The sequence below is a fragment of the Anopheles funestus genome, chromosome 2RL (genome assembly GCF_943734845.2).
Source record: "Anopheles funestus chromosome 2RL, idAnoFuneDA-416_04, whole genome shotgun sequence".
NCBI lineage: Eukaryota > Metazoa > Arthropoda > Insecta > Diptera > Culicidae > Anopheles > Anopheles funestus.
In genome coordinates, this window is record NC_064598.1 from 72,685,735 (window position 1) to 72,700,387 (window position 14,653).

General features: G+C 39.7%; 1 protein-coding gene across 1 annotated transcript in view; it reads left to right on the forward strand.

Annotated features, from left to right (window-relative positions):
* Positions 1-13,060, forward strand: part of LOC125764869 (zinc transporter 2-like) — a 31,693-nt gene extending 18,633 nt beyond the window's left edge. The window contains exons 2-8 of the mRNA XM_049429503.1: positions 1,844-2,025; positions 6,213-6,317; positions 6,722-6,842; positions 7,693-7,872; positions 9,769-10,018; positions 11,758-11,905; positions 12,800-13,060. Coding sequence (XP_049285460.1) covers positions 1,844-2,025; positions 6,213-6,317; positions 6,722-6,842; positions 7,693-7,872; positions 9,769-10,018; positions 11,758-11,905; positions 12,800-12,942 — 1,129 coding nt within the window. The 3' untranslated portion in view covers positions 12,943-13,060. The remainder of the gene's footprint in view (positions 1-1,843; positions 2,026-6,212; positions 6,318-6,721; positions 6,843-7,692; positions 7,873-9,768; positions 10,019-11,757; positions 11,906-12,799) is intronic.
* Positions 13,061-14,653: the final 1,593 nt, after the last annotated feature.

Consider the following 14,653-nt stretch of genomic DNA (forward strand, 5'->3'; position numbering starts at 1 on the left):
CCATTTTTCCGATGCACCGGTGCTCATTAATGTTTTAAAATGATTTATGAGACACACACACACACACACCGACACAAATCGTCGCTCCTGGTCTGTTGAGTGGATGTGGCTTGGCAATGGTTCATGGCCATGGTGTGATAAAGGGGTTGGACGAATGGAATGATGCTCGAAATTAAAACTGAAAATGTCCGTTGTCATCAGCATCGGTGGATGGAATAATCAGAAGTAGAAAATAAAAATGTCTCTCGTGCTCACTGTTGGCCCGGTGCCGTCCGACTACAGTCAGGCGTTGCCTACGGCGCGATAGGGCGAAATGTACCGGAATACCATTAGCAGTGGCACCATTTTTACAATTCATTCATTTATTACCACAGCTGTGGCCGTTCCGTTGCGGATCCGCTGCCAAAGTCATTTCATTAAAAAGAAACGTCTCGATCGTGCATGCCGTGTGCAAACGATTTTTCCATGGCGCCTCTCTCTCTTTCTCTCTCGCTCGTTGTCTTTCGGTTACCGCCACGAAGCACTGGCGGAAACTTATGGGCACTGCAGTAAATTACTGTCCAACCGACCACCCGGAATGGTTCCTGGGGATCGTTTGTCGAATGTATGCCGAACTGCATTCATTACATTTCCGGACACTGCATCCCTGGTCATCCCTGGCGGATGGGGATCTCCTGTGGCATGTAGTGGCAAAAGCTCATTCACTCGCGGTGAGGTGGACCATACAGCAATACCCCATGCATAGTGGCAGTGGGAACAACATAATTTCCCAACCACGGTACCACTCAAATTCATCGGCAATAGTGAAAAGAGTGCACGAACAGGCATACCCAATAACAGTTTTGGGCATCCATGCTCCTTCCGAAACCGGTGCGGGAAGATGAAGTCGGCCGTTTGTTTTTTTTTTTTTTTGAAGGGAAGAATCGTTGGCAGGATCCCGACTACCCTGGGTTTTAGGGTGTGTTAAAAAATGCTGCAAAATTTACGATCGGCTTGTAGCGAGGCCCGTTTTGGGATGAAATAGTTTCAATTTTTTCTCCCAAAAAAAAACCCCTTTTTCTAATCCATTTTTGGCAAGCATTCCAGTAAAGTTCGTTCGGGGGTAAAATTCCTGCTAGAATGTTTTGCTTTGCAAAATATTGAACGTTTCGTAAATTTAATCGGAACGCAAAAAAGAAATTACAAAGAAAAAAATATTACAACACTAGAGAACAATCAGGAAAATGGTGGTGAGAGACTGAACCGTCTAAAGGATATTATGCACTTAACATAAATAAACGCTGATCTGGTACCAAAATTTGGCATCACGGCTTATGCAGCATATTTTCACTCCGATTATAATGTTTTGTTTGTTAGCTTACGCTGCTGGGTTTTGATTTGTTCTTTTTTCTTTATCTTCAGTTTTAGCTTCTTTTTGTTTGTTTGTCGCATTCTTCTGCGCACTGTTTTGCTGTTGCGTTACGCACGCTTTTCATTTTGCCAAAGATTTTCTTTGTTATATTTTTTTTCTCTTGTTGTGCATCGTGCAAAAGTGTAAAGTGAACGTCTTAAACAATGGCACGAGTAAAGCGAACGCATCTTCATTTTCAATTTATAACCGGGGCATGTTTGACTTCACCGTTTGTTGGCCATTTGCCTTTCGTAGAAACGTTTATTGCAACGCGGCGTGTTGTGCACCGGTCCGAGGGAGAAAAAAAAGCAGAAAGTGTACCGAATCTTTTTGTTTGATTTTAATTCGCTAGATTCCTCGGGACGCGCTTTCCCCGGTTTCGCAAGACGGAGCATCGGCGCCATTGTCGCAAACGTGCCATAACTAACTGCTGCTACTGCTTTCTACTTTCAGCGAGTACCGGAAAAACTATGGGACGTCTGCCAGCTCGCAACCGTTCTTGCCTGCGGCTTCACAATCGACCAGCTCGTCGGACCAGCAGCTACCTCAGCGGTCCATCATCTATTGCGTGCACGGACAGCTGGCCGATTCCTGCTGCGAGCTGCCAAACGAGCTCCGCATCCGAAAGATTGACTGTAAGCGTTGACTCTGTTAACTTACCTTCTATCGAGCGTTTTAGCCTTTGTTGTGCTTGATATCTTACGTCCGTATTTATGCTACTTACCGATTGTTTCCATTCTTTACAACTTGCGTCCTGACTTCCTGATGCAATGCGGTATCACAATCGGCACCGGCAAGTGTCTTTTGTGTGTGTGTGGAGGAAAATGTGAAAGTTTTAAGATGGAAAAACAAGGGAAAATAAAACTAAAGTTTAAAGATAGCTTATTCTTTGTACGGGGAACATTTTCCAATAGCAATTTCTAGAACATTCAACACATTGCTTTGTGTGAATGAACAAAGGGCACAAGGTTTCTTGGAAATGTGTTTTTGGAGCTAAAGAGAATGAATCAAAAACCTACACGAATGTTGACGGGAAGGTGAACTGCTAAAATGTGACCTTTCACCCGATGGATGGAATGTTGACAGCAAATGCGTCTAAATGTATTTCATTCTTAAACGGTCGGTAATTGAATTTTCATCGCCCAGAAACCGGACTCTCCACAACGGTTTTGTTTGGCATTTGCCTTCGAAAAACAGTTGCTGCTTTCTATACGTCTTGGACATTGTTTTATAACTTGTATTTCTTTCTTTCTTTCTATTCGCTTGACTTAAGGAAACACAAAAATGTCTAACAAAGTGTGAATGAGAGATGGATGCTGTGTACCTATTGAGTAGACAGTTATTGTTAGTCGAGTAGCATTTTGCGGATGTGGTTGTAGGGCTGGGGAAATGTGTCCCGTGGCGGAAAGTGATGGGCAAGATGAACAAACAGGCACCGGACCATGGTTGAGTTTATCATTGCTTTATTATTATTATTCTCTTTCCGTACGGCAAACTTGATGCAAAACGGTACACACACACACAGAACAAGGCACCAAGATCGTTGTGAGACTACCGAGATGCCGATTAATGGGGAAAGTTGGTTTTACTTCGAACGAAGGCCACACACAAGTCCGGCTAGTCCGATTGACGCCGGTTGCAAATATTTACACGCACAAACACTGTTTGTCAGCGTCAGACCAGTTCTCCGAATGCTTTCTCGATTTAGTCAAGCGTCCACTTGTCGGACGAAGCTTTTCGCATCATAATAATCATGCCCAAGAATTCACCCCATTCCCCCCGGGCCAGAGCCCTATTTTGTGCTTGCATGAGTGGTTTATTAGTTCCCCCCGAAGGGGGAATATGGCTAAGCTATGATTAATCTTTCACGCTGACTTGCCCAATAAATGTTCCATTGAGTTCGAGTGATCCTTTAGATCACTTGATGGCTTCGGAGATCTTGAGCCGATGGTTTGTAAGCACATAATCCATGCATAATCTTTTCAACGGTTTAGACACTACAGGTTACGCTATGTTGCATGTTGCAGTTGCAGAAGCCAGTTGCTCAATTGTCAGCTGCAACTGGAGGTATTATCCGCAACAGGACACAACAGCCGTTCTTCTGCGGTTTTTGTGTTTAATGAAATTTCTTACGATTTTATTGAGCACAGATTTCACGAGTTTCAAGCTGATTGGATTAAAGGAAATTTTCTCTTTAAATTTCCCTTTGCAAAGGTTTCGTGAAAGTTTGCATTGTTTCCACAGCTAAACGGTAAATGGATTGATTTAAAGCTGAATCGTGGAGCGGAAGCGGATCCACAAGGAACAAAGCACACAAGAGGGCAAAACACTTTCCGCAGCTAAACTTTACTGACTCGACAACAATAGTGTTAATTTGCTTCTGGTTATCTCCGTTCACGTTTTCTTCCCAAAAAGTGCAACAGAGCAAAAGTTGCTTCCCACCGTGAGATAGTATGCAATTTTTGGAGTAGACAGTTTTTTTTGTTGCTTCTATTTGGCATTCCATCGAAATGAAACGAGCTATCCGAAATTCGTTGCTTACCACTCGTCAAATCCTTTTCCGGCTAACCAAGACTGACGGCTACGATAGACGACGACGACGACGACTATTCCAACTACATCGACGGAACTTTCCTTCAAGCCGATGTTGTCGACTTGTACAGAAAAAAAACCCGCTTATTTGCCTCAAGAAGAGATTCCATACGACATGGCGAATATACTGAAATGGAAGTGGGGAAAAAATACTCAAATGAAAATCTACTAACAATACAAAAAAAAAAGAAAGAAAGAGCAAAACAGTTCGGAAAAATCGCTGCCGGAAGACGATCGGAAAAGTATTTTCCATCACAGAGCGTGACATGGAGCAAAAGTTGGGCAATGGCAGTTTGAGAAAATCACAGCAAACGACAAAAGCCCGTACGGACAGACAGTAGTGCAGAGCAGTATGGCCGTAACAACTATGGCGTGGCATATTGGCGTAAGGGCAAATGGTGCAATAGAAATGCAGAAACCGATCGAGATTTTGTGATTGAAGTTTTGGATTGCGGTTAAATGTGCAGTTTTGTGTGTGAAAGAAAGGAATTTTCGTCTTCTGTTTTGCAAAGGGTGTGAAGGATTGTGGAGAGTGTTCCGGAGGACTCTGGACCATCGTCACAGTTTCGCTTGCGAGAAATTAAATTTCAAATCACTTTTTTTTGTACTAAATTTTGTGACAATGGGTTTGCTTTAATTACCGATCGTGTTGAAGTGGTTTAAATTGAATGGATTAAATTTTATATCGTAATGTTTTTTTTGTTATCAAATCATTTGAATAAATGGTAAACAAAAAGTGAGAACAGTTGAGTGTTTAATGATTAGAAAATTGGATTTTATTGCTTTTTAAGTGAAGACACTAAGAAGCATGAAGCATTCGTGGTAATTATTGGTTTGAAGTTTATAAAATATTTAAAATAAAAATAAAATAAATAAAAATAAAAAATATTTTTAACGAAGCTGTTTAAAATTAGTTTTTCACGAAACATTTTGTGTTTGTATAATGGCAAAAAAATAGAAACTGTATACAGAATTGGTTATAGAAATTTGCCATAATACAGTTTAAACTGAAACATTCAGTTGTTATAAAGTGCATAAAGACTACATTAATTGATGTAAAAGTGAAAAGTAAAAACTCAACTACAGTAGAACGTTGATTATCCAGGGGCGGATTAATCGGCTAATGGAATACCCGTGTGCCGAAAATTGACAGCTGTTCAACAGTGATGAAAATTTGTACCTACTAATGTCAGATTGGTTAAAAATATTTTTTGTGCTAAAGGATGAATTTAAAATGTTTTTATTTTACGTCCTAAACAAAATTTTAAATATGCTTTATCGCTTTAATTCGATCATGGAAAAACATCCTATTATCTATGGTATCGATGCTGGATTCGGAAGAAGTTGGCGTGAATGATACTGTTCTGCAACATATATATGAAAATGGCAATGCGATTACTTTAATAATAATAACTCTTTGAGTGAACTTAAACTTTGAACATAAAATGAACTCTGATTGCCCTGTAAAAATAGAAGAACTTTCCCTGTAAAAAATATTAAATTATACTTCTTCGCAACTCAACCCGTGTATATCATAAACGTATATGTACCACTGACATTTAAGGGAATATTATCCGTGGAAATCAATTAACCGGCATCAGTCCGGTCCTGCACACCCCGGATAATCGACGTTCTACTAGAAAATGGTGTAAGAAATCCTTAGTGAAAAATATTCAAATGATTCAGTTTATTTATTTTCAAGAGATTCTGAACCGATTTGCAAAATTTTGTTTGTTGAAAAATGCTTTTAAACTTTGAACATGTTGCTATTACTTATACTACTTTGGCTGTGATTTCGCTAACTGTCAATATACTGATTTGTACATTTAAAAAATCACAAACTATATAAAAGTGAATTGATTTTTCTCAATTATGCTGACGCAATACATTCACTTAAACATAACTATCTCTTTTTAAGGGAAAATTTCCATTGAAATACAGTAAAACTATACAAATAAAAAAGAATTAGTTTTGTTACGGAGGTGTTACGATTAAGAGTTTGCATGAACCAAAGATTTCACATCCTACTAATGACTTTTCATTTGTGTGTAATAGCGAAAGCATCGGTAATCGTAACGATATGCATACCTGAGCAGTTCAACTTTGATTTATAATCCGTACTAATTCACCGTGTCAAACACATGCACGTACAGCTAATTGCTCACCCATCATTGCACCCAAGCATTGCCCACTTATCTGGCCCCGTTCTAAACCTCTTCTCTCGTTTCAGCGCATTGTCACAAACCCCGGCAGGAAGGGATCGATAAGATAGCCCGGAAGAAGCTCATGCTGGCGAGTGTGCTTTGCGTCATTTTTATGATTGCCGAGATAATAGGTAAGAACCGGCTGAATGTAGCTCGTTTTTGAAGGACTCCACTGTTTGTTGCTTTAGTTTTGCTTGGATGAAGACCAACATGTACTACACCCTGGATGGAGCGTTTTACTGCTGAAGAATGAACGAAGCTTCGGAGAGAATGGTGCAACAGCTTCACCGAGCGAAAACCCAAATCGACAGACGACGGTGGTTTGTGTTCGACGGAAATGCTTTATTGTTGCCACTTGTTGGATGCAATATCTGGGCCTTGGGTTTTGAAAAACGGAATTTCTGGCCGAGCTTCGAACGAGAGAAAGGTTCCCAAATGCACTTCTATCTCGTCCTGATTAACAGCAAAGCTGGCAAAACTTCACTTGCCCCTTTGATGGTACCCTCGACTGTAACTCATTCGTTTCCATTTTCAGGTGGTATTTACTCAAACAGTCTCGCTATCGCGACAGATGCAGCCCATCTTATGGCGGACTTGGCCAGCTTTATGATATCGTTGCTTGCCCTATGGATAGCGGCACGACCATCAACCAAGCGGTAGGTAGCTGTAATCTCCATGGAAAGGCAAAAAAGTATGGAGACCGTACTGTAACAGAAAAAGTCCCGAGAAAGTGGCTCTTGCATCAACCGGACAGCGTACCCTTGGTACAAAGATTGTCGGGGCTTGGGGAAAAAACTTTTAATAACTTTCCTTCCGACCTCAACCTCGTGCTGGTTGTGGTGCGTGCCGTGCCTTGTTGACGATACGGACGGTTCCGTCGGATCAAAGCGAATATTATCCACGGATAGCAACAGCAGTTCGGTGTATGATCTTGGCCAAGTGATAGATTTTTTGCATGGTTGATTTTGCCTTAGTGACCGAAACTCGTTGTAATATAATTAGGGTGAAGTAGTCTTCCTTTGGCCTTTTAGAAAAGGGTGTAATAGCGACGATAAGGATCGTGAAGGTTGTATATCACAGTATCGCAGCAGTGTGAGTTCTGAACTGGTGGTGTATTGCTTCCAGTGAATGCAACCAGCGAGAAGTTTCGCATTTTCCGCACATCAAAGGCACAACAAAAACAGGCCAAGACGAGATGCATTTAACCCGCTCAGCAGCAAGATAAAGTGAAGCAGACGCTGCTAAAGTTTATTGTCTATACAGAAGAAAACTTTGAAATTGAAATATGTTTTTGGGACGAAAGTTACAATCTATTGGCCCGGGGTTATGAGTTCGGAATTAGAATCAGTTTATGAAACATTGCTGGTGTTAAGTATCAAACATTGTTGATTTTTTTTTGCTGGATGATGGTTTTATGCACATTTTAATAAATGTTTCCTCTATATTTTTCTATAATTACTATATATTTTTCAACAAAATCTCACTTTCATTATTTTTATTTTTTAGGTTATCATTTGGCTGGTATCGAGCGGAAGTTATCGGCGCGCTAGTGTCGGTGTTGATGATTTGGGTTGTGACGGCAATACTGTTTTATCTGGCAGTGCTGAGAACAATAAACAGAGACTTTGAGCTCGATGGCGAAGTAATGTTGATAACATCTGGTTTAGGAATATTGGTGAATGTGATGTAAGTATAAGTTTGTTGCTTGAATTGTTTAGTTGTTGATTTAATCGGTTATTGAACATTTTATTTTTCAACGATGCTATTGATTTCATTCATTAAAAATTATTTCAGTATTTCTGTTAATCCCTTTACAATGTTTAACTGAAGGTGAAACTAGGAAAACTCTCAGTTTTAGTTTAAAATAACTATATTTATAACTTTTTTGTGAATGTTTATGTTTAACTTAATGAAATTGTTTGACTTCACTCCAAACTTTACTTTGAATTATCCGTGCGTTTACATTTTTCCTGTAAAATATATTCTTAAATTAATTGACATTTAATGACACAAGTTACTAGAGCAGATCTTTGATTTTCTTAACTTACTGATAGGTTAATTTATTTGTTAATATAAAGAAGAATACTTCGGATTAGTTGACCTTAATAAATACTGCGATTGAAAGCTAACTATGATACATGATACGACCTATAATCCGTCGTAAATCCTTGGCAATCTTGCCTAGGAAGAAAGCCATATGTATATCGTATTTCAATTTACTGGTGCTAATCACATTAAATCATTTGCGGTATCAGAAACAGATACATATCGCTGAGTACTTCGAGTACCATTTGCTCGTGGTTCGATGCTTATTGCTTTTTTCCATCAACTACTGCCGTAGCACGATAGTGTTACTCAATGATAAGACTTTTCTCACGTTTCGAACACAGTGCAGTACCGTGCCCGTACTTCGCATTTGGTGATACATTTCTTGCATGGTGAGCAAGTCGCTGCTGAAGACAAGACCCGCGTAATCCCATGTTGCGTCAGTGTCATTTGATTGTGGCAGATAATCCTTCATTCGTAGAATTAATGGGTGGTATTATCCACCATCTTAATCCAGCGCAGTGGCGTTCTTTCTCCACCGGCACAATCGGTCCGCGAAGTAGTGCAAGTGGTGCAGCTAAAGGCAAGATAGGAAATAGTTTCAGACCGTGGCAGACGTTTTCCCTTGCAATCGCAGAACCGCTTAAGTTCGTTTCGACGATAGGCGCAATAGTAGCAATGGTGGCGGTGAGTTTGCACCATAAGCAGGAGAATTTATTGGACGGTTTTTACACCGATTTTGCTGAATGACTGCCTCACCCGGTAGAGTCGGGTTTTTCTTCCACTCAGTTAAGCTACTTTCAAAAGGTAGCCCTAATTCGTTGGCAACGGTCACCCTAGCTGGGCAGATAATTGAATTGGAGCGCTGTAGAAACCCCACTGGAATTGAAATAGGTGTACATGGATCTGATCCGTCCGAGAAAAGAGTAATTCCTAGCGTAGAAATTCCACTGCAGCAGAGGTAAGTTATTGATTTCTTTCGTGTTTGGATTCTGCTTCAGCACGGACCAGAGCGAGAGGGAGAGAAAATCCACTTCGAAAAGCGGTGTGGGAGTCGTTAACTAGCAAATATCATGTGAGCTACGTAATGAGCTCAGCAGCTACGATGCAATGGCATGCTTTCTTTAAAGCTTTGACCTGAACACACATGAAGCTTCCCTGGTTGTCATTCGGGGGCGATAAACGCGTCGCATAGACGACAAGGATCTTCGCTTTTCAGATAAACCGTTTTCTTCCGTAGTTGTTTGCCACATTTCTACTTCTGAACCTTTGTGACGCTTCTCTGCTATAGGGACACACGAGAAGCAAGCAGCCTTAAGGGGACCATCTTGAATACAAGCATTCCCTGTTGATACAGCATGCCAGGCCGCAGTGATCGCAGTTTTCTGCAGTGAAGCAATCCCATTTTCCCTCGGTGCACGTGTTCGAGCGTAGTTTGCTTTAGACTTAATTCTTCGTAACGATTCAAGGTTTCACTAGGCGAACGATTTGATGACGTTTATGGGATTTCTTTTCGACTTTTTTTTTCTTTTGTAGCATGGGTGCCACGCTGCATAACCACGGTCACAGCCATGCGGGTGGTGGACACCACGAGGAGGAAAACATCAACGTTCGGGCTGCATTCATCCATGTGCTGAGTGATTTCGTGCAGAGCCTGGGCGTGTTTATAGCGGCGTTGGTGATTTATTTCAAACCCGACTGGAACATCATTGATCCGATCTGCACGTTTGTGTTTTCGCTGCTAGTGCTCGCCACAACGATTGCCATCATGCGAGATGCAATTGTGGTAAGTAGGGAGAAAGCGAAAATAAATCACGCTATATTTAGCATTGTATGTAGGTTAATGTCTATATTTCTATCAAATGATGTTTAGACTTCATCAGCGACCAGGCGTCTCCATCGTTAAATTGTATGTTTTCTTACAAGGCGCCTCCATTGCATAGTGGAAATTGTTTTAATACAACATTTTCATGAAATTATTCTTTTTTTTTATTCCGATAGAAAGGCCTGGCCGTATTAATAGGCTGTATTATTCTATATGTATTACAATTATATAACATTTTCTATTGAATAATGTTTAAATTTCATGAACGACCAGGCGTCTCCATCGGTTATTTGTTTGTTTACAGTAGATTTGGGCACACGATATTGACTAACTAGGCGCCTCCATTACATGTTGGAAATTAATTAATATAACATAATAATCAAATAATTCTACTTTTGAACATGTTTCGTTTATGAGTAGCATCTTTCATTGCATCTATTTGTTTTTAAATTTCATTGCACTTTGAGTAACAACTTGTATTAAACATCTGTTGAATATAATTGATGTAATTTAAAGAATACCATGTCCAAAACCTTTCTTTTCCATTAACCAGTGTTATAAATAATTGTAGTTAATTTGCCGCAATTTGTACTCATAGTAACTTTTTTAGACGAAAAGAAATTTTGTTTTAAAATTAGAATGAACAGCAACAAGCAAAAAATTCCAATCGCGCTCAATAAGTTCATTACTCGAAAGATTTTCTTTCAAATAATAGTGATTGAATTTACCAGTGTTTGACAATATTTCCAAGAAAATTCAATTGAGATTCAAATCGTTTGGAAAAGCCTCTTTTCTTGCTTCCTTGTTATTTCTCTTTCTCTCTCATGGTCTGTTACCTACACAGAACGCCAGCGTATCTCTTAATTTGTTCGTAACTTTTCGATCGGTTGGTATATTATTTCGAGTGATTTTATCAATCGGCTAGTAAGCCGCCAGAATTGAGATAAAAGTGCACACCGTCTGCAAAGGAAGGGTGGGAAATTACTTTAACACACACCCATCCACCCATCCAGCCCATCCTAATGAATATTGTATTTCAATTTGAAACAGTTAAGCCACCATCTTGGCTTTCGTACGCGCTTCCGCTCAAGCTTCATAATTTTGCCTTAGCCTTACGCACATCCTGTGCTTCCGCTACCTGGCCACACATTGGCAAAACAAGAAAAAAAGAAGCAAAAGTCCGGAAAAAGGCTCAATAAAATGGGAACCGATTTAAGGTTGCACACTTACTTACTGATTTTATTTCCATTACCCAAGCCAACGCACTCCAAACACGCGCACACGGGCCTGATTACTGGCGGAAGGCGAAGCTTTCGCGCGTCGGCTGAGGAAAACTTTTTCTTTCACCAATTTTCGCGTCCGGCCCCTAGTTATGTTTCTTTACTGGCCTCGAGCGTCGTGGGGAAGGTTTTATTTTTACCCTTCCATCCACACACTCATTCTTGCTTTCCAAGTGCGCGAAACGCGAAGGATTCTTTAACCACTTTCTGGAATCAGCACCGTTTCCATTCATGCAAGCCGCACCGGAAAACACTTCACACTTACTCACGCACTTTATTTGTTCTCCTCACCTCTACCGTCCGGTGTACCCTTGCCAGCGCCTATTTTGTGACGAGATGTGTCGGGCCTGCGCCTATTATCATAGCTTCCCTCTTTTGCCTGATCTCTGTACCGTATTTTCTGTACCCCATCTGACGCAGGTTCTTATGGAGGGCACCCCGAAGTATCTCGATTACACCGAAGTTATGCAAACGTTTCTGCAAATTGAGGGCGTCGTAAGAGTACACAATCTGCGCATTTGGGCTCTCAGTATCAACAAGATAGCACTCGCTGCTCATTTAGCTGTCGGTAAGTAACAACAACAACAACAAAGTGTGATCTCGTGTATTTCTTGTCTGTTTCTTATTGTGCCGAGTAGCGAGTAGCGAAAAAAGGGGTTTGTTATTTGTACCGGATTGTTGAACGAAATTTCTACGATCAAAAGAGTTCGGTGCCAGCTGGAAAGTTTTTTTTTTTGTTTTGTTCCTGTTGTTGTTTATTTGTGTTTTGCAAATTAGCTTACCAAACACTGTTTATTAAGCGGTGTTTTGTGTTTTTGCATTAAGCGTGAAGTAAAATTAATGTTTTAGTGCATTTTAAGGCAATGTACAATATGTTAAACTATAAGTATTTTAGGTATTCTTTGCAAGTATTTAATTAAATATTTATTTTCTTTTTTTTAAAGTCGTATGACGACTTTTCGGCGTCTCTAGAGACGTCCAGAGATTGAGATTTAATTTTTGTACATTAATGACATTTTTTATAAATAATTTTAATAAAATTATACACATAATATTAGTAAGAAGGCTCATAAAAAACGTCGTGTAAACACATCATAATTTTTAAAAGTAAATAATATTTTCTTTTTGTTTTTCACAAAGATTCTTTTTTGTTTTTTTTTGTATTATAATAACATTTAACATTCGATGAATCCATTGTTGTTTGAGCTGGAATCAAAATAAGTGATCAAAAACTAATATATTGTTTTAGAAAAATTGTGTTAAAAATCGAAAACAGTTTTCTCAATTACATGAAATTGTTATTCAATAACCAAACTATTTTTCTTTTGCTAATTAAAACATTTTTCTCTGTCTCTCGCTGTCTGTTTCTCTCTCTCTTTCTCTCTCTCTTTCTCTCTCTCTCTTATTTTCATTCTGTACAATGATGTCTTCATCGGTTTGCATTAATGTCATTCCATTACAGAACCAACTACCAACACCGAGCTTGTGCTACGGGAAGCCACACAAACAGTTCACGCTAAGTATAAATTTTTCGAAACAACGCTACAAATAGAAGAGTTTCAACCTGATATGGAAGATTGCAATCAGTGTTCGAATCCAATTTAGTGGCCGAGCCTGAAGCAGGGCAAACCGAGTCTCATTTAAAACACAATGCTGCTGGCAGAAAGACAACCGTTAAAAATGTTTGTTAAAATAAAGCTATGAAACCGTCAAAGATACTGAACATGGCGTATTGGTCAACGATATAAATGTTGGGTAAAGCAATGTAAGTTACCGAAATAATACTTCTTGTTTATTTATATGGTAAAAATCCATTATGATACTTCTATGATTATTGAAAACATTCTTAAAAAGTCAGTCAAAACCTTTTAGCTATGCGATTTATGGAAAAACAATCATCCTCAGCAGTGGCAACTATGCGAAAAAGTGAAACAGAGATTGAATGAAGAAATTCCAGCTTTCAACAACCCAAAAAATATGCGAATCTGACCCTTCCAGCTCGTGGTTAGTTCGGGAAACAACATTTCCACAACTTTTGTCCTAGCGCTTCCTGGAAGGAGCCGATTCTACCAAAAACCCCGGGCTTTTGTTTGAAGAAACATGATTTTTCCTGCGAACCAAGGATGTGCTTGAATATTTATAATGTCTGCCATGGAACGAATGAATGGATAGAATTGACAGAATGGAGTGCGGTATGCGAAATGGTCATTCGCTTTTTCAACTTTTGCCCCGGCCCCTAATTGGTGGCAAGAGATTGGCATTTCGTATTCAGCACCAGGCAACAGCCACTGGCCCGATGTGCAATGCTCATTTCTCAATCTGAATGATTAATTTCGCCTATTTGTAGCTGGTGTCTTTTCGCTTGTTTTCTGTTCGGCTGTTCGCGCGGACGATTTCTACTGTTTCGACCACCGGCGCCACCGTGCTAGATTATACTCGACGCGCGATATAAGAATCACACTGTCTTCACACGTTTCAGTAAGTTCGGTCATTCTGAAGATTGTTCTTTTGTCGCTGTTTGTGCTCTTCGGGCTTCTTCGTTGTCTCCGTTTCGCTAGACCCCTGTAGCAATTCGGGCAAGTTTGCTGGAAGTTAATGGAAAAGTAGTTATTTTCAATTTGCTTAACTACCGAAATCTTACCACGGCATGGAATGGTTGATCGTTTTGCTGAAGTGTGATGAAGGAGGAAGCATTTTAGCATAAAAAGCTGCCACTGACAGAAAGCATCACGGCAGTAAAATCGTAAAAAATGGCAATCTCAAATGTTTATGAGCTGTTTGCTTTGTAAGCGGTACAGCTTTTCATGACGAATGCGATTGTTTCGGAATGATATAAATGTTTTATGGATGAGTGAACTTATTTTTTGGGTAAAATAAACGGGTAATAATTTAGTTTCTATTCGTGACTGTTCGTTTCTAGTAGTTAAATTTTAAAAAAATGTTTAATTTTGAATTATGCTTTGTAGGAAATGATTATTCCAGTTCTTCTTTTGCATTTTTTATGTTACGCATTCATTCGATTAAGTGTTAAAAAAAGGTTTATAAGCGTTTTGTTATTTTTTTTTGTGGTTTGGAACGGCCAGGCCGTATCAAGACTTATTTTACCACGTAGCAGGATAGTCAGTCCATGCTACGGGGGGACGGTCCGGATGGGATTTGAACCCGGTCCGGCTGTGTAGACGGGCGCCGTTTTTCACATGCACCACCGGGCCGCCCTTCGAGCGTTTTGCTATATTTTATTTGAATTTTAAATTTTTAGGCTTAGCTAATCTTTAAATGTCTTGAATTAAATATCTTTCATTGCGTGGTAAAACTC